Genomic DNA, 24297 nt, shown 5'->3' on the forward strand with positions numbered 1-24297 from the left:
GTATTGGTGAATGTGCTCTGTGTATATATACAATATATGGACATACTAAGATGGCTGCCACCGATATAACCCAAATGAAATCAGTCCTCTTTCTATGTTATTGTTTTAAGATATTTAAGTGAGATGGTGAAATGACGCTCTATCCGTGAACAAGGCTTATTGCCGAAACGCGTTGGAGTTGTTTTTGTTTGCTGTGAATAAAATACTGGATCTTCATATGGAGCTGTCCTGGTACTCTTCGGATTTGGAGAGCGTGTTCGTTATTTTATATATATACACATTTAAATACATTTTTAAAAACTTGCTATCCCTAAAACTACCCTCCCGGGATCCTAAAAATCACTTTCAACTCCTTAATGGTATGCTTTCCATAACCTTAGAACCCCCATTAATGCCTTCTAATCCTATCCTTTCCTGAACTTTAAAAACTCATTTCTATCCCTCAAAGATATCCTTCTTTGAATGCTAAAGAACCATTAGTACTCCTTGACACTACCATTCCCTGAACCCTAAACAAATTCTTATTAACTACTAATGCTACCCTTCTTTCAACCCTAAATAACCCTTTTACCCCTTAAACTAAACATCGTAAAGCCAATACAATTCCTTACTATCCCTTAACGCTACCCATCCTTGAACCCTAAAATCCCTCACAACACTTAACACTACACATCCCTAAACACTAAAACTTCTTATCTTAAACCTTTATAGAATACGCCGTAAATATAAAGCATTGTAACTCACCTTGTTGAAAAAAATGTGTTGTGTCATGAGTGGTGATGGATGTGTTACAAAGATATAGTACCCTGCTAACCACTGGGCCACTAGGACCCACATTATTGTTTTCTATTGGTGGCATGTTAGCATTTATAGTGGGACTATTCTATTCATATGCACCTACTCAGGACTTGATAAAAGCTTGTTACCTTTGGCACTGTTCAGCCCATGTTCTTTTGAGTTAGATGTGTTAACAGTGGTGGATTATCTTATTCTAGCACAGCCTAAGTGCTTTCACACTCAAAAATTGTGCACTGGGGCGGAGTCTGGCTGCCGTCTGAAATGGCCGCCTCAAGGTTGAGCTCCGAGGCTCGAGGGGAGAAGGATTACCCAAACAGCTGTCAAAAAGCCTCCTTGGAGTCAGAATGAAAGGAAATATACTTGCGATAACAGCAACATAACTCTGAAGTTATTTTCCAAGTAAGAAATGCCAGTTAAAACAGCCCTGAAGCCGGGCTACACGGCCCCTCAGCTGAGCAAAGAACAACACTTTCTGTCAGGACACAGAGTCAGCTGCTGAAGAGATAAGGGGCTTTCTTCGTGTTTAGGGAATTAAATAACTGTTGACCTTTGGTTGAACTCTCCACACAGCACAGGGAAGCCTCTGACAAGTCTCAACTCTGAGGTATTTTCTCTTCGCTTAACTGTTCAGACTCCATTACCTGAATGTGTGAGCACAGGATTTTCTTGTCAGCCAGTGTGTGGAGCAAATGCAGTTCGGAAAGTGAGTGTTGCACACCATTTCTGCAGCTGAGAGACTCTGTGAAAGTTACTCATTCTGTCATGAAATACAGCCAGTTTCTTAACAGATAAGTGGAATTCCCTTTCTTGAAAGTTGAAAGGCTGCTTTGGGGAAACATATGGACTTTCACTTCTGAGGTATTTCTCTTCATTTGACAGTTTAGAGTCTGCTACGCAATTAAGTAAATGCTGGAATTCCTATCAGCAGAGGGCGTAAAGCAATCTGGATAGGCAGGCAAAACATGTGAGCTATTTCTGATGCACTGATTCTCAGGGACACCTGTCTGAAAGCATTCAGTCATTATTTTTTAAAATTATAGAAGTCTGTGGCAAAGACTAATTCTGTCAGGAAACACAGTCAGCTGCTGGTGAGATAAGTGAAAAGGCTGCTGTAAGAGAAGCCTCTGACAACTCTCAATTCTGAGGTATTTCTCTTCACTTAACTGTTCAGGATCCACTACGTGATTATGTAAGCGCAGGAATTTCTTGTCTACAGGTGTGTGGCGTAAATACAGTTTGGCAAGTGAGTGTTGTACACCATTCCTACAGCTGACAGAGTTTGTGAAAATTAGTCATTCTATCAGGAATTCTGCTTCTGAAGAGATATGTGAAATTCCTTTCCTTGAATGTCGAAAGGCAGCTGTATGAGAAGCATGTAAACGTTCACTTCAGAGATATTTTTCTAAATCTGACAATTCAGACTCTACTACGAAATTACATAAACGCCAGAATTCCTATCAGCAGAGGGGGTAAAGTGAATTTGGGTAGGCAGACGAAAACTGTACAACATTTCTGATGCACTGTTTCTCAGCGACACCTGCTTGAAAACATATAGCCATGATTTTAAAATCCCAGATGTCTGTCACCATTTACAGTGTTAATATCTACCTACTTTGTGAGTCAATTAGATATCATATTTGATTACTAAGCTGTACTTATTTATTGTCTTCTCTAACATTAAAATATAACAGTATGGCCAGTGGCAAATCTAATAGAAAGCCTTTGTTTACACAAATAGTAGGGAACACTGTACCTCCAGGCACGTCTACTGTTGTCCCACAAGACATTGCTTCTATGGACCTTATTTTAAAAGAGATCTCTGCCGTGGGGCAAAGATTGGGATCTATGGATGTAAAAATTTCAGATCTCGCAACAGAAATGAAGACAATAAGGATGGATCTAAACTGTTTTCATACAAAAGTGGAAATTTTAGATCAAAGAACCACTTTTTTGGAAGAGAAATTAGATAATGCAGAGTATTGGGGTCCGGATATCTGGCACCTAAAACAAAAAGTTATAGATTTGGAAGACAGGGCCCGAAGAAATAACATTCGTTTTTATGGAATTCCAGAAAAAATGGAAGTCAATAATGATGTGAAGAACTTGCTACTAACGTTAATACCGCGGCTACTGAACATATCTTTTGAGCATCCCCTTGAGTTGCAGAGAGCTCACAGAATTCGATCAAGAACTTCAACTCTTGAATCTAGACCTCGATCGATTATAGCATGCCTCTTACGCCATGAACAGGTCCGCCAAATATTAACAGCTGCTCGTAAACATGGTCCGTATGACTTGGAAGGCCATAAAGTATTTATTGCTGCAGACTTCTCCACTGAAACCAATGCCAAACGAAAAGCGTTCCTGCAACTTAGACCATATTTGATATCCCATTTGCGAAGTCTTGGCCTTTTAGAACCTGCCACAATGTGGATCACAATGGATGGGAACTCAAGGTACTACACGGAGCCTGAGGATCTGGTATGCTTCCTGGACAGTTTGGATGACCAACATATGGACTCAACGCCACTGGACAAAACATCTATGAATAGTCCGCTTCAATTACAGAAAGATCCACAAAGCCATCGCACCGGTAGATTACACGTCCGTACCTTTAAGAAACAGTTTGACAGAGATAAAGCAGTCCACTGCGTAAAGTCACTCACACAGGAAAATCCCAGAGACAAATCGAGATCACCTCTAAAGTCACCCACGTCTTTTAATAAAGTAACTGATGCTCAACCTTCCACTATCAATTCTTCCAGCTAGATGAGTATATTTATACATGCTATGTATTAATATAATGTTATTAGTGTTTTACTACAATTATTAATTCTGATGGATATGATTTATTTCCTATCCTCATATATTGCTGTTCAATAACCATGTACATTTCCTACTGTGTTTGTATTTGCAGATTTTCTCTTGGATAGATTTTATAACTCCATGGAGTGTTTTTTCGTATAATTTATTTACCATGAGTGGTTTTCCTTTCCTCCCCTCCAGAGTCTGGGTTTCGAATTGAGGTTTAGACCCACCGACGAAAGATACATATTATTTGATCTGCAGTGTTTTTTTACATTCTAGCACTTAGAACGGTGTACTTACACTATTTAGAGTTTAGTGTTAACAATATTTTATGATTATAGTTCCACATATTGGTTTCAGGTTTACTATACTCCAGATATTTATTTATTTATTTTATTTTTTCCCTCCAGTAAGTTCTCATTATCACATTACCATATAGTTTATCTACTTCCTTTTCCCTTTTTTAGCATTTTGACTCTGTTTCACACAGTACAAATATACTCTAACATTTTTAGTCATCATCATGACAACAAGTCCTATGCAAATTGTCTCTCTCAATGTCAATGGCTTTACTAATTACATTAAAAGGAAGAAAATTCTTTCCTATTTAGCCTTCAAACATACTGATATTGCTCTCATCCAGGAGACTCATCTATCTGATATAGAATCAGAAAAATTAAAACGAGATTGGGTAGGCCAGATACTTTACAGCTGCAAATCTCCTTCTCACATATCAGGAGATGCTACATCCCACACTACTACTAGGAAAAGTGGTGTAGCCATTCTAATACGGAAAACACTGCAATGCCAAATACTTCAGTCATGGTCAGATGAGGATGGTAGATTTGTTTTAGCGAAGCTTAAAGTTGGTAACAATATATTAGGAGTGGGTTCCATATATGCCCCTGTTGGGACTAAAGCCCCCTTTTTCCTTCATCTAAATAGAATTCTAACAGAAATGGGAATTTCCAGAATAGTTTTGGGAGGCGATTGGAATCTTGCGCCAGATGTGATCTTAGACAGGACAGGTCCCCTGGACACAACTCATGGTAGAGATAGAGCCATACTGGGAGACATCAGAGAAGATCATGGTTTGATCGATATCTGGCGTTTACTACATCCATCAGATAAAGGGTTTACATATCACTCAACAGTACATGATTCCCATTCTAGAATAGATTACTTCCTTATTTCACATTCTATTACACCACAAGTACTAGATTGTGATATTTTAGAAATTGCACTGTCGGATCACGCTCCTATCAGTCTCCAGCTTGATTGGGGTCTGAAACGCCCTTGTAGGAAACCATGGCGATTAAACATATCGCGCTACAAACTACCAGCAGAAAAGTCACAATTACAATCACATTTGACTACTTATATGAAAGATAACAAAGGATCAGTTTCTTCTCCACAAATATTATGGGCAGCCGCAAAAGCCACTATTAGGGGGCAAATTATGAGGGATTCTGCCATAACAAATAAACGCAGAATAGAACAACAGGCCATTTTGGAAAATGATATCAAAACACTGACACATACTCATTTTAGTAATCCAACTGAAGCTTCCAGATGCAGATTGGAAAAAGCGAAGATGGAACTTAATACACTATATACTTCCAAAGCAGAATATATGCTATATAGACTTAAGGCTCGCAATTATGAACAAGGAGAAAAAGCAGGCCGTTTACTAGCGGCACGATTAAAACAGCGAGAAGCTATGACAGCTATTCCAGCTATATATAACCCTGAGGGTAAACTAATAACTGAGACTCAAGCAATAGCTAATACGTTTGCAGATTATTATACCAAGTTATATAGTTCAGAAGTTGATGATGAACTCCTCAAAGAACAGGAATTCTTTGATAAAATAACACTACCCTGTCTCAATGAACAGGACCGGCTCATACTGACTGGCGAAATAACAAAGGATGAAATTGCGCAAGCAATCTCCAGTCTCCCATACAATAAAGCACCGGGAGAACATGGTTTTCCTGGGGAATTTTACTGTTGGGTAAAACCAGAAGCAATAGATGCCCTTTATGAGGTTTATAAAGAAGCAGAGGAAACTGGTAGTCTCTTCTCACTCTCAAATAAAGCTATCATAACTGCCATTCCCAAACCTGAGAAAGATCCATTATACTGCAGTAACTATCGTCCGATATCTCTTCTGAATACAGATTCAAAGCTATTAGCCACCATTCTTGCCAAAAGACTCAAACAAGTTATTTCTAAACTCATACATAATTCTCAAGTTGGATTCATGCCAGGCAGAAACTCTCGTAGCCATCTCCGCACTTTGGCTCACATACTTTGGTTTTCTAAGGATGCTGGAGAAGACAGAGTAGCATTATCCTTAGATGCTGAAAAGGCCTTTGACCGCATTGAATGGAGTTATATGTTCCGTACATTGCATAGGTTGGGATTAGGTGATGATTTTATCTCTAAGGTTAAATGGTTATACAAGACACCATCTGCACAAGTGAATTGTGGGGGTTTCCTTTCAAAAACCTTTTTAGTGCAAAGAGGTACCCGCCAGGGTTGCCCTTTATCGCCCCTCTTATTTCTTCTTGCACTTGAACCACTGGCTGCAGCAATAAGACAGTGTTCACAAATAGCAGGCATTCCTACACCAGCAGGCATCTCAAAACTACTTCTATACGCGGATGACATATTACTCACACTTACAGATCTACCTACTTCACTCTCTGCACTCATGTCTACTATTTCCCACTTCTCAAACATTTCTGGATACAAAGTCAATTGGAATAAGAGTGAAGCTCTCCCATTGTCCCGGGGCACAACAAAAGCAGCTATCTTAGGCTACAATTTTCAATGGAAAGCGGATCGCCTGAAGTATCTAGGTATTTATATCAACACTGGTTTAGAACGTATGATTCAAGATAACTTAGATCCACTCATTGCTAAAACGAAGTCAGAATTTGAAAAATGGTCCCATCTTAACCTGTCCTTTTGGGGTAGAGTCCAGGCAGTGAAAATGATTATAGTGCCTCGTTTCACATATGTTTTAGGTATGTTACCTTTGACAGTTAAAATATCAATACTGCAAGACATTGACAAAGGTATTAAAACCTTTATTTGGGGATCTCTGAGACCTAGACTCAAAATCTCCAAACTTATTGCTCACAGGCGATCTGGTGGCCTTAGTTTACCATGCATTGAACATTACTATACAGCCCTCCATTTATCTCAATTGGTTTATCTTTGGCCAATACAGGATGACCCCCGACTATGGGTTCTTATTGAAAAGCAATCTTTAAAGGTATCTTCAGGTTTGCAAATGTTTTATACTCATAAATCGCCTGCTTTACAAAGTTCTAACCCTATTATTCAGTCTATGCTTAAGATTTGGATACACTCCCACAAACTCCTTAAGAGTAATCCGAGGCTACATAATAAGGCTCCCATATGGCATAACGCTGATATTCGAATAGGGAAACAGACAGTTTCCTGGGATACATGGGAGAGAGCAGGTATTCTAATGCTGGATCATTTATTCACTTTAGAAGGCAAGCTTAAAACCTTTACGATGCTTCAGATAGAATTTCAACTCCCTAGCTCTCAAAAGGGGAAATACTTACAATTGAAACAAGCTCTACTTAGTAGACTAGGACCATTTCCGTGGATACCTGAGGATTCCCCAGTCGTACAATACTTAAAAACTTGGGGGAAATTGAAAGGAGCGGTCTCTGGATTTTATAATCTCATTGTGCATAAACTACATTCATCACCATTACTAGCACAACTCCACGTCAAATGGCAAGGATTACTTAATGTAGCGTATTCCAATGAGGACTGGACGGATGTTGTTATGAACATGGATAAAGGAATCAGAGGCAAGAATGAAATTTACTCTTTTCAAAATTCTTCATAATTGGTACTGGTCACCACAAAAACTCAAGGCAGCAGGTTTACTACACCATTCTACCTGTTGGAGGTGTCCTCATGAGGACTGTGATATCCTACACATTTTATTTCGATGTCCAGTTTTGACGGAATACTGGTCTTCTATAACTTCCTCTATACACAGAGCTATACATGTGCCCATTCCTTTAACAGAAAAATTAGTTATATTACATGATGTTACTGATCTCCCAAATCTAACAAACCATACAAGAAGATTGATTGCTATTGCACTCACTGTAGCAAAAATTTGTATATTACGACATTGGAGAACACCACAACGTCCTACACATGATGAATGGCTTATTGAAATGTATAACATGGCATCATATGAAAAGCTGATTTACAGATTGCAAGATAATGTTGGGATTTTCATCAAAATTTGGAAACCCTTTCTAGCTAATACATATTCTATTAATATTCACACGTAAACGTTTTCTCATTCTTTGTCTCCTATCTTTATTAAGACATTTTTATTATTGTTTTGAGTCATGCTGTTATTAAGACAATTGATATCTCACCCATTAACACTGTTATTTTAAGTAGGACTTACTGTTCACCAATTCAACACTGTTAAATTGGCAGGAATATCTGCATTTGAAATGTTATATATGTGGATTTGCATGATATCACTATCTCGACTGTCTTCTAACACCCTATAATATATGGTTTAATACATATTGCATAATTCTTTCTTTCCATATTTTCTGTTATAGGTCTACTTCTAAGAGTTAATGCAGAGTTGGATGCCTTATAAATAATCTCATATATTGCATTTATTGATACATGTGTAATGTTTTTTTTGTTGTTTTTTTTTGTGTTTAGAAATCTGAGAAGTTAATATTTCATAATATTTTTCATATATGGCCATAATTTGATGTATTGTTTCTCTATTTAACACAGTCTGTATATTGACATGTACTTCTCAATAAACATATACAAAAAAAAAAAAAAAAATTGTGCACTGAAATGTCTGGTAAAGTATGCTGAAATTATCAATAGTAAATTTGATTTGAAGGTGTAAAAAACAACACAGCTAATTTACTCAGTGCAACCTAGCACAAATACAACTTTGATTAGTTTTGTTCGAATTCTTATTTGCATTATTCACTCACTTTTAAGGAATGCTTATAACTGTATGAAGGCGCCTTTTCATATCCTTCTCCATTCTCCTCTCTCTTCTTACAGAACAGAACAGCCTTCTCGTGGAGAAACAGATGCCTCTGCATTGGTTTAAAGCGAGCCAGATCCTTCACTTTTGAATGCCCCTTTTTATGTTCAGTCCACACATTGAAAGACCCCTGCATCAACAATTTTCCCAGTTCGTTAAGGTTTCCCTGAAACAAAGAAAACACGAGCTGTTCACAAACTAATACACCGTGATTTGTGCAGTACAAGTGCAGTGCACGCAGCATGAAAAAGAGACTTTTGTGAGACGAGAGGTGAAGATTGTGATTACTCCGCAGGCTGAGTCAAGTACTCTCCTTCCACATGGCTCATTAAAATCGTTACTAAACATAAGGAAAGTCAAGACACTATTCACGTGTCCTGACCGCCGTAGAGTGTACCTAACATATCCACCACCAGCTATGGCTTCATTTTTATCACTAGTTGAATTTAACAGTGCAGAATATTTCAGAAATGCTAAGATCCTCAGAAAGGTGCGAACCCACTGCACGCCTGGTTTAAAACTGCCACCAAAGCAGTCAAAGAAAAAAAAATAGTAGCGTTAGAGTGAAGTGAGGTAGTGCTCCATGTCTAAGGTTGAAAATAACTTAGCATTCTACTTATTACAGTGACACAGCAACTTCATAGACTTAGTTCAAGAAATAGACTAACATCCATTGTTTCAAGAAAGGAAATTGCAACCATGTTTGGAGATATGGCCTGCTGTGCACAGACTAAGTTCCAAACTTTAACTGTAACCTTACATCGTGTTTTTACTCGCATGAGGACAAGCTTCATTCATTTTATGTGTTCCAAAGGTACACTGTACCCAATGGCTTCTAGATGAGGGAATTTTAACATTGGTCCAGAGGAACTAAACCCACACCAGAGTTTCTGGATAACAACTAATTAACTACATTATTTCCTTTACTAGTGATGTCAATTTATTCTATGTAAATAGCTAAACATTTGGCATAAATCCAATACTCGTGGACCGAAATTAGGCACCTACGATCCTCATTATACCAAATATTTTTGCAAAACTGTAATGTACAATGTGTATTATCTTTTTAGTTTCATTTCAGTGCTTCACAGGCTAAATAAACTTAAATTGCCTTAAGGTGTTTCTGTTTGATGGAGGTGAATGGAAACCACGTCAGAGACCCTTTGCGGTGTACAGACAGAAGCAAGGCAAACTTTCCAAATCATCCTTCAACTCTGAATGTGCAGCAAATTGGGTACCACTTTGAGGAAATGAATGGCTAAACGTCTAATAATTTACCAAATTAAGCGACACATGAAAAGATAGCAACAAGAAATGTACATTGGTAAGAAATGTTTCATGAAACTACACATCTAGTGCTTTTTAAAAAGCAGATACAATTGATTTTTATCTGGTGAGAAACGGCAGACAATGATGATTCAAATATAGGAAAATGCTGTATGATGCCAGCGCATCCTAAGAGAGATGGAAAATAATGTCTCCAATAAGATCTGGAGCTTCTCTCTCTTTTCAAAGGCAAAATATTGATTTGGATAATGACACTTCTCATGGTAATGAAATTTGGTTTATTAAAGAAATTATTGAAATTACGTATATTAAGTATATTACCTCATATCCTGTAATGGCAATCAAATGCATGGAATCATTTACAGACTTAAGGATCCCCAAGATGGATGATAAGGCCTCTTGCAGATCTTCAGCACCTTCGCAGTTCTTACTGTACTTCAACATTTCCTTTAAACAGTTAGAGAGATTGAGTTCAGGACTAGGACATATGGTAATAACATTGATTTTAAGCATTTGTTCAGGATTTTGTATAAAGAACAATGGAACTAATAAACCATTGCTTGCAAGTGTATTCTACTGTGGAGAGGCGATCGTATTCTATTATGATAGACAAGTTTGTATCCAATAACTGTGAAATTCTACTGTACCAACCTTCAATAATAGTTGATATTTTGTTATTCTTTGGACAGGTTTCAGTAAATAGGAGTCCAAGCTCAGCTTGTGATCTAGCTTCCTCTGACATTCCTGGAACACAATAAAAGACTATTTAATACGTTCAGTTTCCAAACATATTACCCCCTGCCAATGTCAATTCGCCAAACCACCCTTTATAAAGCTAATAGGACAAATTAATTATCAATGTATTACTGAAACCACATTTTATCAGATAATTGGCACAGAAAGCTAGGAGAATAATGTCTGCATAATGGCCCAGCTAGCACTTCAGGGAACTGATCTGTTACCATAAGCTACTTATTGAAAGCATTTTTTTAAATGAATATACTTTTTAATTTAACAAGTTTTCTTTAACGTAATGTATGTGAGCACATTTTGCTGAAATGTAACGTTGTTCAACAATTCTGCTGTGGAATAATCCATTAAAATCCCTGTCCCAAATAACAGATCATGGGTGCTTTAATTTTTCATTATCATATTTAAATCTTTCCCAAAAATACTGTGGCCCAAACCACTGTCCTTATTTTAATCCTTTAGTCGCACTGAGTTGGCATAAGTCTAACACCGGCCTTCCTGGTTATGTACTTCGCGCACCTTCCGGTGCTCCTTCTCTTTCTGTCAGTGTTCCACTCTGTGCCCTACATACATCTGATTTTGTCAAATATATGCAAGCACCCCTTTAAATAAAATTAATGCTGTTCTTCAAGTATAGCTGATTCATACCTCTTTTCTTTCCTATAGGTTCACCAGTCAACTATTTTTGTTCTATACGAGTGGGAATTTTAGAACTGGGCGAGTCTGCAGTGTTGTCCTCAATACCGAATATTTACTCTGTTATACTATGCAAGCATATAATCTGCATATATCAACAAAAGTAAACAATTCCATCCCAAATTCATTAACAAATGTTATTCTGAGTACTGCATGTGGAATTCATAACAGCTACTGACATACTGCTCAAGTTAATCAATCAAATGTGCTGATTGTTGTATTCAGGCACTTATGCCTCAGTGAGAACCAAAACCTCTCCATATTTGAATCTTCAAAAAAGGCAGAAAGAATGTTACTTTTGTCATATGCATGTTGTATTTCCAGTAACACATATCTAGTGTAGGGTCTGTTTCCTTTTGGAGAGGATGCTCTATTCAATATCATTGTCTGAAAACAGAATAAAAACCGACACTGCGTTCAATGATGAGGGTTTTAAACATGGCTGCGATATGGGAGTAAGAGACACATGTAGTGTCGGTAGACATAAGTGTATGCTCTTAGGAAAAGGTTCGGATGGAGTCCAATCATTTACATCTTGATAACAGCAAGGTCACCTGAGGACATTTTTCCTGCTGCTAAAAGCACAATTCTCCAATACTGGGAACTTTAGGAAACGGTCTGGGGAGAAAACCTAGTCAGGCCCTGAGGAAATGTCTTGCAAGTCTGCAGTTATACACGTTTAGGGCCAGCTATCATACTGTACACAGATTGAGGCTAGAGACACCTAAACCCATATATCTGTCAGTAGGGCCTACAATACAAGATCCATTTTTCTTCAGTGACAATTAGAAGAAGGCGATGCAGAAAATAAAAGATTAGTGACGGGCTAAACGTTGGACCATACGTATAATCTGCGACGCCATTAGAGGTCAAAGTTTGCCTGGTGTCATTTGTATTTTGTTACCACTCGACTTAGGGGACACTGGACCACGTGCCATATTTGGTTCTCTGTATATTCGCTAATTTTCACATCATGAATAGAGTCTACGATTTCTTGTGGGTCATCATCGAATTTGCCTTTGAGCATCAAGAACTGCTTCAGGAGAAGCAAGAGATATGGATTACAGTTACTGTAGAAACCAATCAGCATTGTAGAAAACAGCGGACACATACCTTAAGGGTATCTGCCATTTATGGTACCCACAGACTAAGCATGTTTCTGTGGGTAAAACAAAACAACACAAAAGTAACATGAGAAAACTAGTCTTTGGAGCGAACCTGCAAAAAAGTTAAACACTGCACTAGTTATTTTAGCCGATTACTATTCTTCTCTAAATGAGACTTGTTTGCTATGAAACAGCACTTTATTAGACTGCCCTCTGGTGTCAGAAACAAAATAATCCTGTGCAAAGCATTTAAGAAAAAACATAAGACTACCAACATGACTACATGCAAACCATGGGTGCCCATTTCATGCTGTATGTTATAGCTTCAAGGGGCTCACCATTTCCACGACGTACTATACCGACAGGCCCGGTCTTTAGTCTACTGGTATGATGTGGAGTGAAGAGGATCGGAAATACCCTTCATAGGCATTCTCCATGAATTAAATACTTATGTCACTGTAAAGGCCGAAGGTGGAGGCCAGGCAACAAATTAAATGTTCAGAACACATTTTAAACACGCCCTGGCAAAGTCAGTAGGTCTGGGTTTCAATCTGTATACGTACACTGCGCGTAAATACATTAATAGAGACTAAGGAAACGTTTGTAAGATACTGTATGTTGACGTAGGTGTAACAGAGGCACAGAATGTACTGTCATATGTTTGTACTGCTGTCTATAAAGAAAAAGGTAAGATAAAAATCAGATTAACATATATACTGAATACTACACAGAAGCGGCCGCACTTGACAAACACTATCGAAAATTGATTTCAGACATGCGTAATCTTAGACCGTAGCCACGTGCTACCTATTCTGACCTCAAACACTGCTTTCGTTGTGTAAAAGCGTGCACTGGTGCTGTCAATGCTATATCGATGTTGCACGTTAGTGAAGTTTGGTGAACATGTTTCCGGATACACCTGGCAGAACAATTGTAAACTAGGATGGAGGAGAGCCGCCTGCACAGAGGGTGCATAGTGTTCCAGGGGGATGCAAAGTGCAACTGGAGTACAGAAAAGCGAGGGAGTAGTTAGCATAAATGATTCAACTACATAGGCAGCAGTTTTACACGCTCTTGCATGCACTCTCTCTCACACACTTATACACGTACACTAAACATGAACCACATGGGGAGCAAAAGTGAAAACGTCAACCGTTCACAAAGATGTTGATGGAGGTTTGTGACACTTTTGCCACTGTCCATAGGTGGCTGTAGGTGTTTTGTCTGAGTGCTCAGGTGTCTGAATCTATATTGGTGCCTGTATGCACTTTGAAGGCCATACCTGTTATACTGTGACTGTATATGTTTTTGTATGCTGCCTATTTGTTAATGCACTACACAGAAGTCAAACCCATTGGCTCTGTCAACGCCTGTTAACACATCCAGCAGAGGATTAATCCTTAAGGACATCGCATGATTTATTGGGAGCCCTACTAGCCTCTCAGAGCCTAAAACACACTACATGTGACTCACTCTCACTCTATCCCAGCCCTACTTGCCTTGTAGACACATGTCTAACATAATACTGATTCTGCCCCAGCCCATCAGGCCTACCACGTGTATTGGCCTGTGACTAACAATGTCCCGGCCCTACTGGCTATTTTAGCAGTGGGCATGGTATGTGTCTGACTCTAACCTAACAAAAATAAACGTTTACAGGCACACCTGCCAGATGACTCAGACTGCAGCAGCCTTAACTGCATTTCAGATGTATGTTTGAGGACACAGGACTGACTCCATCCCAGACCTACCGTCTCAAAGAGGTGCATCTGACATGTGGCGGACTCTGCTCCTGCTATACTGGCCAATCAGAGGTCGGACTAGTGTCTGGCTGACTCTTTCTAAGCCCAACTTTCGTGCACAGGCACGCCCAAGTCCGTTTTCACCGACACTTCCTAATATTTACTGGCCTTCCAGAGGTGTGACTGCAATGGAAATGGGGGAAATAGCTCACTACACTGTTAAGGGGGGATAGCTCATTACACTGTTAAATGTAAGATGGTTATCAGTCACAAGTCTAAAACCCAAGATCCCTCCACAGTGGGCCATTCCAACATTTAAATACTGATGCCTTGTTAAAGATTTCAACGAGCAGTGGATTCAATGTGAAAAGGTCTGACCGCCAGTTTCTACACAGGGAATGGAAGAAAGTTATAACTGTGGTTAACTTTTGAAGGACGTTTCGAGAGAGAGAAGTGCCAAGATTTCTTGTGATGTTGTTTAAGAAAAAGAAAAGTGCAGTTCACAGGTTATTGGCCCTCATCTTCGCCTAGGTCAAATGATGCTGGAGCAGGAGTCTAGTGGCCCTCTAGGCAAGTGCAGCGGGCGTTAAGGCTCTAGCAAGCAATAGTCTACAAAGAGGGCTCATTTGGAAAAAAAAAAAAGTCTAGCTCGATTTGAAACGAATAACGCTCGAACAACATCAATATTGTTGTATTGTCACTCATGAACGTTTAAAAAAGAAAAATAAACCTACCTGAAAAAATGTTGCATCTGAACACTGTCTCCATAAACTCTCAGACCTTGGTTTATTCTGACAATACTTCTCGTACATCTTAAAATCTTCCATCTGCATAATTAAACACAAAAATATCTAAAGGATAAACGTACAGAAATACTGTTCTTCAAAGGGTCATACATTAAAAAGACATTCAGACATATTCCTGGCCCTATAACTTTACTACTTTACTAAAAAACACGAATTTCTTAATTCAACCAGGTGCGTTACGGTCATCCATGACTCACATTGATGTATCACATAGGGTGTGCACTAGAAATGCTGATGTAACAAGTCGTATGTACCACAATTTTGGATGAATGACTTCTTAAACGGATGAAGAGTAGGAACAGTGGTGTTTACCACTGTTTGAAAGTGGTATATGGTTGGGAACTGTCAAACCCGAACTACCAGGCCAACTCCTCCTTGGATCTGAAAACAAGCATCCTGGGACCGGATTCAGGGTATCACCCCTCATCAGCCAGGCACGCAGAAATCCGGTGGCATAGCAAACACATGACCCATGTCTGGGCATACCCTGCCCACTTGCGGTGACAAATGCAAAAAGAACAGATGATGGACGGAATGCTGAACAATGTCAAACACAGATCTGGGACCAAATCCATCGTTTTATTTTTTTGCTCACCACCCCATTCCAGTTTGGACCCAGCCATATGCAAACCAGTCTTGACCCTGCTCCCTATGGGAACTGAGCAGTTATGAGCCTGAGATGAGTGTGCATAATGCCATGAAAATGTAAATAACAGCTGTTAACACCGTACATTAAGTAGACACTTAAACTATCAGAAATGGTCCCAAATGTCATCACAGACAAGAATGTCTACTGTCTCTGCCTCGGGCCCTCACCCAACTTGAAATGTTGGCTAAAAACAGACGTTCCTGGCAGTGTGCAAAGCATATGGGTTGGCTCAACCAATACCAATGTTTGATGCAGAAAGCTAATAAAGGTTTATACACTGCTTACCAACATTTGTGCTGGTAATTAAAAGCTTTATACATGACTTTGTAAATGTGCTGACTGATTAAACTCCATTTGAGATGATAACACCATTGCTAAGAGTGAAATGACGAATGAAACATACAATATCCAGTAATATCACACAAAATAAGCCTCTCGCCCCCAAACATCAAAAATATGCATGACTGGCATACCTACCCTCATGAGAAAACACCTTCCTACGAGTTCAGGACACCCGATGTAGTTTTCTAATTCCCTCAAGAATATCCTAAAAAACATGAAGACTTGATCAGATTTCAAAGAAGAAACATGGATGGTGGGAATATCTATCTATCTATCTATCTATCCATCTATCTATATATTTTTTTAAACGAATATACTGATTTGTTATTAGTACGATTTAATTTGATACATGCACAGTTTTTGAATACAGAAACGTTTTTTTTTTTTAAATCTGTTTATTAATCATAACATTCACTCAACAGTACATTGGCTGTTAATAATTTGCGATCTGTTTACTTACATATATAAGCTTGCACAGCGCTGTTACACAATGAATTGTCAAAAAAAAAAGAGAAAAGCAAACATAAAACGAAATAAAAAAGAAAAAGAAAAAAGAAACATTCAACTTAAAACTGTGCAATAACTAATTACTAATTGAAGACGCAACTAAACGCCACTAATGTCATTTCTAGTGTTGGCTATCCCCGACAGAAGGTGGGGGAAGGAAGAGGGAGGAATACAGCTAATGTGTATGGGTAAAACGGAGGTCATAATTGGGGTGTGAATTGTGCATTGTGGGGCGTGATGGGGCGCAGAGCTAGTTTGATAATAAGCAAGCAGGGCATGAGTTGCATATAGGCATAACTGCAGAGGAAGCATCCTGATATACTACGTTGTTACATTGAGGGAGGGGATGAGGATATTAATAATGAAAGTGAATGATGGTGGGGCAGCTAAGAGTAGCGTGCTGACGGTGTCAACCAAGACTGTAATAGCTATATAAGGTGCCTCATTTACGGGGGGGGGTATATGTCATCCCTCGCTTCTATTGCCACCACAAAAGTGTCCCAAACTTCGGGGCCATCCTGAATAAGGCCTTTGTGTTGTAATAAGCGAAGTGTCTGGGCTTCAGCCTGTGAGCGACTATGTAAGTCACGGAGCCAAGAAGAATGAAATGGAACGTGTGGGGCTTTCCAGTGTGTGGCTATTAGGCGTTTGAAAACAACAAATGCTAGATCTATAAATCTGTGTAACTGTTTATCCACTCTAGTACGGTGGCATATGCCAAGTAAACAGGAATCTGGTGTGGGCAACAGGGTGTGGGACGAAATGTCTGCTGTAAAGTCCGTAACGGGGTGCCAGGCCGAGTTTATTGAGTGGCAACTCCAGACCATATGGTAAAAGTCAGCTGCCGGAGCAGCACATCTGGGACATGACGGGGTTGTGCTCGGGTATATTCTTTGGATGCGAGCTGGGGATAAATATGAGTGGTGAATATAATTGAATTGGGTATAACGCAGGCGAGGATTACAGGATATTGACTTGATCATTGCGAGAGCTGCGACCCAGGTTTTTTGTGGTAGTGGTGAAGGGAGGACAGAGTCCCAGCGTGCCTTAGCATGCGGCAGGGTGGTGCAAACTTCTGCTAGTAATGTTTTATATCATTTAGTTATAATGCCTTTTGTGCTACCTATGGTGAGGATGATAGTAAGTAATGGGGACTCAGGAGGCTCGGTGTTGCCAATTGGAAACAACAGTAGCAAAGGGGAGTAAGGGGGAGAGGGGGCCTTGCTTAGGACGTAGCTACGCCAACAGAAGCGAGCTGCTTCCAACAATATGAGTTTTGAGGGTAGGGGGTGAGGGCCAGACAACAGTGTAGACAGTAACGTTTGCGGGGCTATATATGCCTGCAACATTATGCTTTCGGTAAGAGGAGTGTCCTGAAGCCATGCGGATAACCACGACAGCTGAGCAGCTGCGCAGTATCTTTCGAAATTAGGCATGCCCAGCCCTCCCGCCTCTTGCGGGTATTGTGTTATAGCTAAAGCTACTCTGCGTCTATCTTTGCCCCAGAGCAGGTCAGTTAATATTGAGTGCAATTTACCAAAGAACGAGCATGGTAAGCATAGCGGGAGGGCAGTAAAGTAATATAAGAACCTTGGGAGGATAAGCATTTTGGCTTTCGCTACCCGAGGGGATAGGGGAAGTGAGCTCCAAAATTACATTGAGCTGCCGGTGGAGCTGAGTGCCCTGTCAATGTTACCCTGTTTTAGATCTGCAATAGAGTGATAAATCTGCACCCCGAGATATTTAAAGGTCGCATGTGACCATTGGTAGTTTATATTGCGGTAATGCCATGTGAAGGTCAATCGGTATGCAGGTAAGGGGGAAGATACTTGACTTGGACCAGTTGACATGTAAACCAGAGGCGAGAGCAAATGAGTCTACAACTGCAACACCTCTACCATAGAAGTAGAGTGATTACGCAGGTATATCAGGGCATCATCTGCGTATAAGGATATAATATGATGATTGTTAGATTCCGGGATGCCCCATATATGTGCGTAGCTTCGTAGTTTAATTGCTAATGGTTCTATGGCAATAGCGAATAACAAAGGGGACAATGGACAACCTTGTCTGGTGCCTCTGCCTATAGGGAATGCTTCAGAGATAGTGCGTCCATTTTTGACACGGGCTGTGGGCATGGAGTAGAGCGTTTTGATCCAACTAATGAAGCCAGGGCCGAAACCGAACGCTTTGAGTGTGCATAGAAGATAATTCCAGCTTAACGTATCAAACGCTTTTTCAATATCTAGCGAGAGGGCCACCGCTTCTGTTTCTGTATTGCTGTGCATTATGTGGAGCAGCCTTCTGATATTTAAGAAGGTGCTTCTCCCAGGAATAAAGCCGGACTGATCATAGTGTATCAGGCTTGATAGGTAGGGGAGTAGCCTGTTTGCTAATATTTTCCCCAGCAATTTGCAATCTGTGTTGAGGAGAGAGAGCGGCCTGTATGATTTAACATCGAGAGGATCCCGGCCCGCCTTTGGGAGAACAACTATTAGAGCTTCGCGCATGGAGTCCGGCAGTTGTAAGTTATGGTGTGCTTCGTTAAATACCTCTGTGAGTGGATTTAGGAGATGGGTAGCATGGGAGTTAAAATATTCTACCGGTAGACCATCCGAACCGGGGGTTTTACTGCGTGCCATTTGTGCCAGAGCTGAACGCAGCTCTTCAATAGTAATAGGACCATCTAAAGTGGCGGTATTGTCAAGAATGTGTTGGTTTTGGGAGACAAGTAGTAGTATGTCAGTTAGTTGCTGTTCCGGCAGGGGGGGGGGAGGCGTGTAAAGGGTACGATAGTATGTGGAAAAGGATTCATTGATACCTGCTTGAGTGTTGACAATGACGTTGGGGTTCAGAAGTATCGCACCAATGGGTGATGGCTGCGAAGGTTGACGGGTCAGCCACGCTAATAGCCTGCCCGATTTATCTCCCTCCGCATGTTGTCTTGTCATATAACGTCTGTAGTTGTGCTTACCTGGTCTGGTGTCTGTTTCATTGTGGGCAGCTGTAAGCGATTTCAGTGTTGCTAGTGCGGACTCGTCTCTGGCGACCTCAACCTCTGCTTTGCAGAGTTTTACCTCCAAATCTTGTAGTTCTTTGGTGAGTGCCCTTCTTACCCCCACCGTGGCCGCAAGGCAATGTCCGCGTATTACCGCTTTATGGGCATCCCACTCTATAGCGCGGGATGAAGTTGTGTTTTTGTTCAGTAGGAAGTAATCAGCCAGTCTCTTGGACATATCTGCTTGAAAGGAGGGGGTCTAGAAGAGCTTCTGGCTGCAATCGCCATGTTGGTATACGAGTGTGCATGTGGCCCCAGGCCATTATTACGCATAGAGGGTTGTGATCTGATATGATCCGCGCTAGGTATTCTGACATGCGCACTTTCTGAATTACGGCTGCGGATACGAAGATCATGTCTATTCTGGTATGTAGCTTGTGTACTGGGGAGTAGTAAGAATATTCGCGGTGGGTGTGGTGGCCCACCCTCCATACATCCCTCAGGCCGTTATTTAAGGTCCAGCTTGCTAGTGCTTGTGAGGCGCGATTGGATGGGGCCATGGTGAGTGGGGGAAATGAGCGGTCTATTTAAGTATCTAGGACGCTGTTAAAGTCACCCCCCCATATGCACTCTAGTGTGGGGTCACTGAGATTGCCAGTGGAGAGTGTGGACAGGAAACTGCGTTGATTTCCATTTGGGGAGTATAGTGCAACCAATACTAAAGGGGACCCATCAAGGGTGCCTTCCAGTGTCACGTGTCTACCGTTTGGGTCGCATTGTGTGCGAGATATGATAAATGGAACCCCAGGAGCAATCCAAATCGCCACCTCACGAGCGAAGGACGAGGAAGTGGTGCCATGCAACTGACCTTTCCATTTTGAGCGTGTGTTTTCCAGCGTGGATTTAGAGAGATGTGTCTCTTGTAGAAGAGCTATGTGTACCTGATGCCTCTTAAGAAAGGCGTAAACCCTTTTCCGTGGCAATGCCATACCTCTAATATTCCATGTGAGTATCTTATTTTTCAAGATACCTTGGTGAGTTTGGGTGGCCATGAGGCTTTTATAGCTTTCGTATAACCGGAGAAATGAGTGTCCTCCGTCCCCATTATGAAAATATTGTGATGCATACCCGCTAAGACTAGCCAGTGGATATCCGTGATGTTGTAAGCTGTAAACCTATTGCTGTGATAAATATGACATGTATGTTTGCTGCTGTGTTTGCAATTAACTAACGTGTGATAGAACCAACAACCAAATAAAAAGGTGCACTCTAAAACAGTATATAGCAACAGCTGAAATACTAAAAAATAGAAAACAATTCCAGCAATTGCCGGCTTGGAAGAACGGTCCATATGGAGCAGGGGGGTGCCGAAGGACATTGGTTCAGAGTCATGGATTTACCCTGCACGAGTTACTCATGGTGCAAGGTGCGCCACCCAGGACCACAAGCGGGCCACGTGCTGCAGTAAGGGATCAATAGTGCCGCCAAGCCGCCACTGAGCAGCCAGAGGGGGGAAAGCCGCTGCATCCGAAGAGCGGGAGTAGGTGGTGCTTGATTGCCTAGCAGATGTCATCCGCTGTGCGCGGCGTGAGGAAAGGACCACGCATGGACTCCGCCGAGTCAGAGTTTACGTCCTGTTCCGGATCCACGTCAGCTTGTGTGGATAGGGCAATTGGCGACGTGTTATCAAATCTAGATGGGGCCCGCAGGAGCAGGGAGCGTTCGGTTTGTACCTGTTCAGGTGAGGGTTTAGTGCCTTGTTTCTTGCGTTGCCTGTGTCTCGACGTGGAGGAAGACCTATTATCACCCAGGGTGCTTGTGTCTAACGGGTCGGCTAGACCCTTGGCATGCAGCCAGGTCCAGGCATCTTCCGGAGTAGTGAAGGAAAGTGTCCGAGTATCATCCTGCACCCATAGTCTGACTGGGAACATCAACGCATACTTGATGTTATGTTTGCGGAGGCATACCTTAACACGATAGAAAGAGCTCCGCTTCTTCTGTACTTCTGCTGTAAAGTCTGGATAAGCTGTAATCTCAGCATTTTCGAAGCATACCAGACCAGATTTGTGGAATAGTTTTAGGATGAGGTCTCTATCTCGATAGTTAAGGAGTCTTACTATCAGCGGACGAGGTTGTGAGCCAGATGGAGGGGGCCTGCCGGGGATCCTGTGGGCCCGCTCGACAGAAAAGAACTTCGGGATGTTTTCTTTAAGAATTGTGTCCATAAGCCATTGTTCTATGAATAATTCAGTGCTGGGGCCCTCGGTTCGCTCAGGGAACCCCACCAGATGAATGTTGTTGAGCCGGGACCTGCCCTATGCATCCTCAGCTCTGCGTTTTAAGGAGTCCACCTCTGTCGATAGATGAGCCAGTTGAGATTGGAGATCTTTCACAGTCCGGGGGAGGATTGCAGAGTCTTTTTCAAGTTCAGACACCCTGTCGGCCAGTGCGTGTTTATCAGTGCGAAGTATGTTGAGATCTTCCGTTACTGAGCCTATTTTGGCTTCTAGGGTGGTCTTAGTGTCTAGAATGGCTTGCAATATCTTTTCAAATTGTGACGTGTGTGATTGTAAGGTAAGTTCCAACTTCTGCAAAGCCAATTGCGTGGTGACGTGGGCCTCTGAGGGGGGTGGGGTGTCGGGGTCCATTCTGCCCAGAGGTGCTCGTGGGGTCTTTGGTTTGACCATTTGGCAAGTACAGGTATGGGTGGCCGTTAACAAATAGGGCCGGTTGGAGGCGATGCGGGCGGGGAGCAGAGGGGCAATCTGCGACGTAATAGAAGTGCAGACCCAGAGGAACGCCAATAACTATTGAAGGCCTGAAGTGAAATACTGATGGCAATGGTATGGTGCGCGATATTAGAGATCCACCTCTTCCGACTGCGGGGCCAATGTATAGATTTTTGTAGTGAAGAGCTTAACTGGCAAGTTCCTGTTGACTGGCAAAGTGATTTAGCACTTTAACGTGTGACCGTCACAACTCGCGGTTCCAAGCAGCAGAGGGGATGGGCATGTTATGCTACTATATCCAAATGCAATAGACGAGCCCAACAACCACACCAGGGCGATGCAGCAACAAGTGAACACAAAGTGATGTGTGCGGCCGGGTCAGGAGTCACACCAGTCCGGCATAGACATTGAGGACGAGCAAAGCAGGAGTAGGCCAATGATATATGGAGAATAATGGCCTAATGAGTTGGATATTGCTTGCGTAGTTTAAAGATTGTGACGCTGGTGGGAGATTATAAGTAGAGTCTAGAGGGGTGAGGGCGGAGCTCCGCGTAATTTGTTGGGGGCTATAACTGCCCCGGGTACCTTGGGGCGCGGAGGGGTGGTTAACACAATTGCGCACTGCGACTCGATAAATGTCGCCGAAAGGCTCACCTCATTCAACCGACCAGGCCAGTTTCCCTCAGCGCACCTGACCACCGACTGTGTTCTTACTGCCTCACCACACCTGTGGTGAAGCTCGAGCAGGCTCTGGGCGAGGTCCCGGATTTGTAGAGTCTGCTGTAGAAGTGAGAATATAGATGTTGCGCTGCGTGCCCACATAACTATCTTCGCCAGGGCAACACGCTAGGATGTCCTCACCAGGCGGGCTGCAGCAATCCCCAGTCCTGGGGCACATGAAATTGTAAGCCTGCTCCTGCAGGCCACGATATGTGGGGCGCGGGACCACAACGGATCGGCCACGCACCGCAACGCCACCTCAGAAAGGTCCTCCTAGGGCCAAGCGCCCTATCGCGGTGCTCTTTATGATGTCACGCTCCACCGTGCTGGTGGAGCCGGTGGAGAGGAGGCAGTCACTGCTGCTGGCCTGAAGTAATAGTTGAAATGTCTGCTTCGATTTGTTTTGGTTTCATTCTGGCTCAGCACGCGCTGCTCGGCCTCCAGGCCGGCCGCGGATCATAGAGCCGGCCCCCGGTAAGTGGGGGGCCGGGGCGCCGCCACCAGCAGCGGTAACCTCACCCGGAGGTCGATGGACGCTCAAGCCTGCTCTGGCAGGCCTTAAACTGTAAGAGGCTGTGCCGGTGCAGGGCAGCCCCGTCCGGCGCCGTCGCCCCAAAATGGCCTCTGCGGGCCAGCGCCCGAATCCAGCGCCCAAGCGAGGTCGGATCCCTCGCGGCCCATCCCTCGAGCACGCCGCAGACCTGAGCTCCAGCTCCGGGTCGCGGAAGGTGTTACGCGGCACACGCAGTGAGCATGCAGGCCGCAAACGCAGGCTCAGACCCGGCAGCCCGGCCAAACGCCTGCCGCCCGCCGAGCGGTAGCGGCAATCCAGACACAGCCGCGGTCTCCGGTGTGGCCTCCAGCAGCTCGGTGGGCGACGTCTGTACCCATTAAAGGGAGGCACAGGCGCCGCTTGCAGGATGTTTATTCGGGCCAGGGATCGGAGCTGCAGTTTATGCTTCCGCTCCGGTCGCCATCTTGGCCACGCCCCCCTGAATACAGAAACGTTAATGTTTAAAATAATTTAGAAAGCAGGAAGACATATCGAGTAATCATAGTTCAATTAAGAGCATCAATAGCCCATGTTGATATGAATCTTTGCAAAATAATAGCTAAGACTTGCCAATCAAGTAAGATTTAACTTTTTTATGAAGTTCTGTTCTAGATATGTAGAGTGCTCAAGCTTTCAAGACACAACCCTGGGCACAATCCCGGCTAGTGCATTCAATTAAGGGTTTTGCTTTGCATCCTGGAACTTGGAATT

General features: G+C 42.3%; 1 protein-coding gene across 30 annotated transcripts in view; it reads right to left on the reverse strand.

Moving 5' to 3' along the window:
* MCF2L (MCF.2 cell line derived transforming sequence like) overlaps positions 1-24297 on the reverse strand; it is an 828274-nt gene that overhangs the window by 102958 nt on the left and 701019 nt on the right. For all 30 annotated transcript variants that reach the window (XM_069204968.1, XM_069204983.1, XM_069204981.1 and 27 more), the window contains 5 exons: positions 16215-16284; positions 15017-15109; positions 10640-10732; positions 10310-10435; positions 8646-8867 (listed from right to left, as the gene is read on the reverse strand). In XM_069204968.1, the coding sequence (XP_069061069.1) occupies positions 8646-8867; positions 10310-10435; positions 10640-10732; positions 15017-15109; positions 16215-16284 (604 nt within the window). The remainder of the gene's footprint in view (positions 1-8645; positions 8868-10309; positions 10436-10639; positions 10733-15016; positions 15110-16214; positions 16285-24297) is intronic.

Source organism: Pleurodeles waltl, chromosome 8, assembly GCF_031143425.1.
Source record: "Pleurodeles waltl isolate 20211129_DDA chromosome 8, aPleWal1.hap1.20221129, whole genome shotgun sequence".
Taxonomy (NCBI): Eukaryota; Metazoa; Chordata; class Amphibia; order Caudata; family Salamandridae; genus Pleurodeles; species Pleurodeles waltl.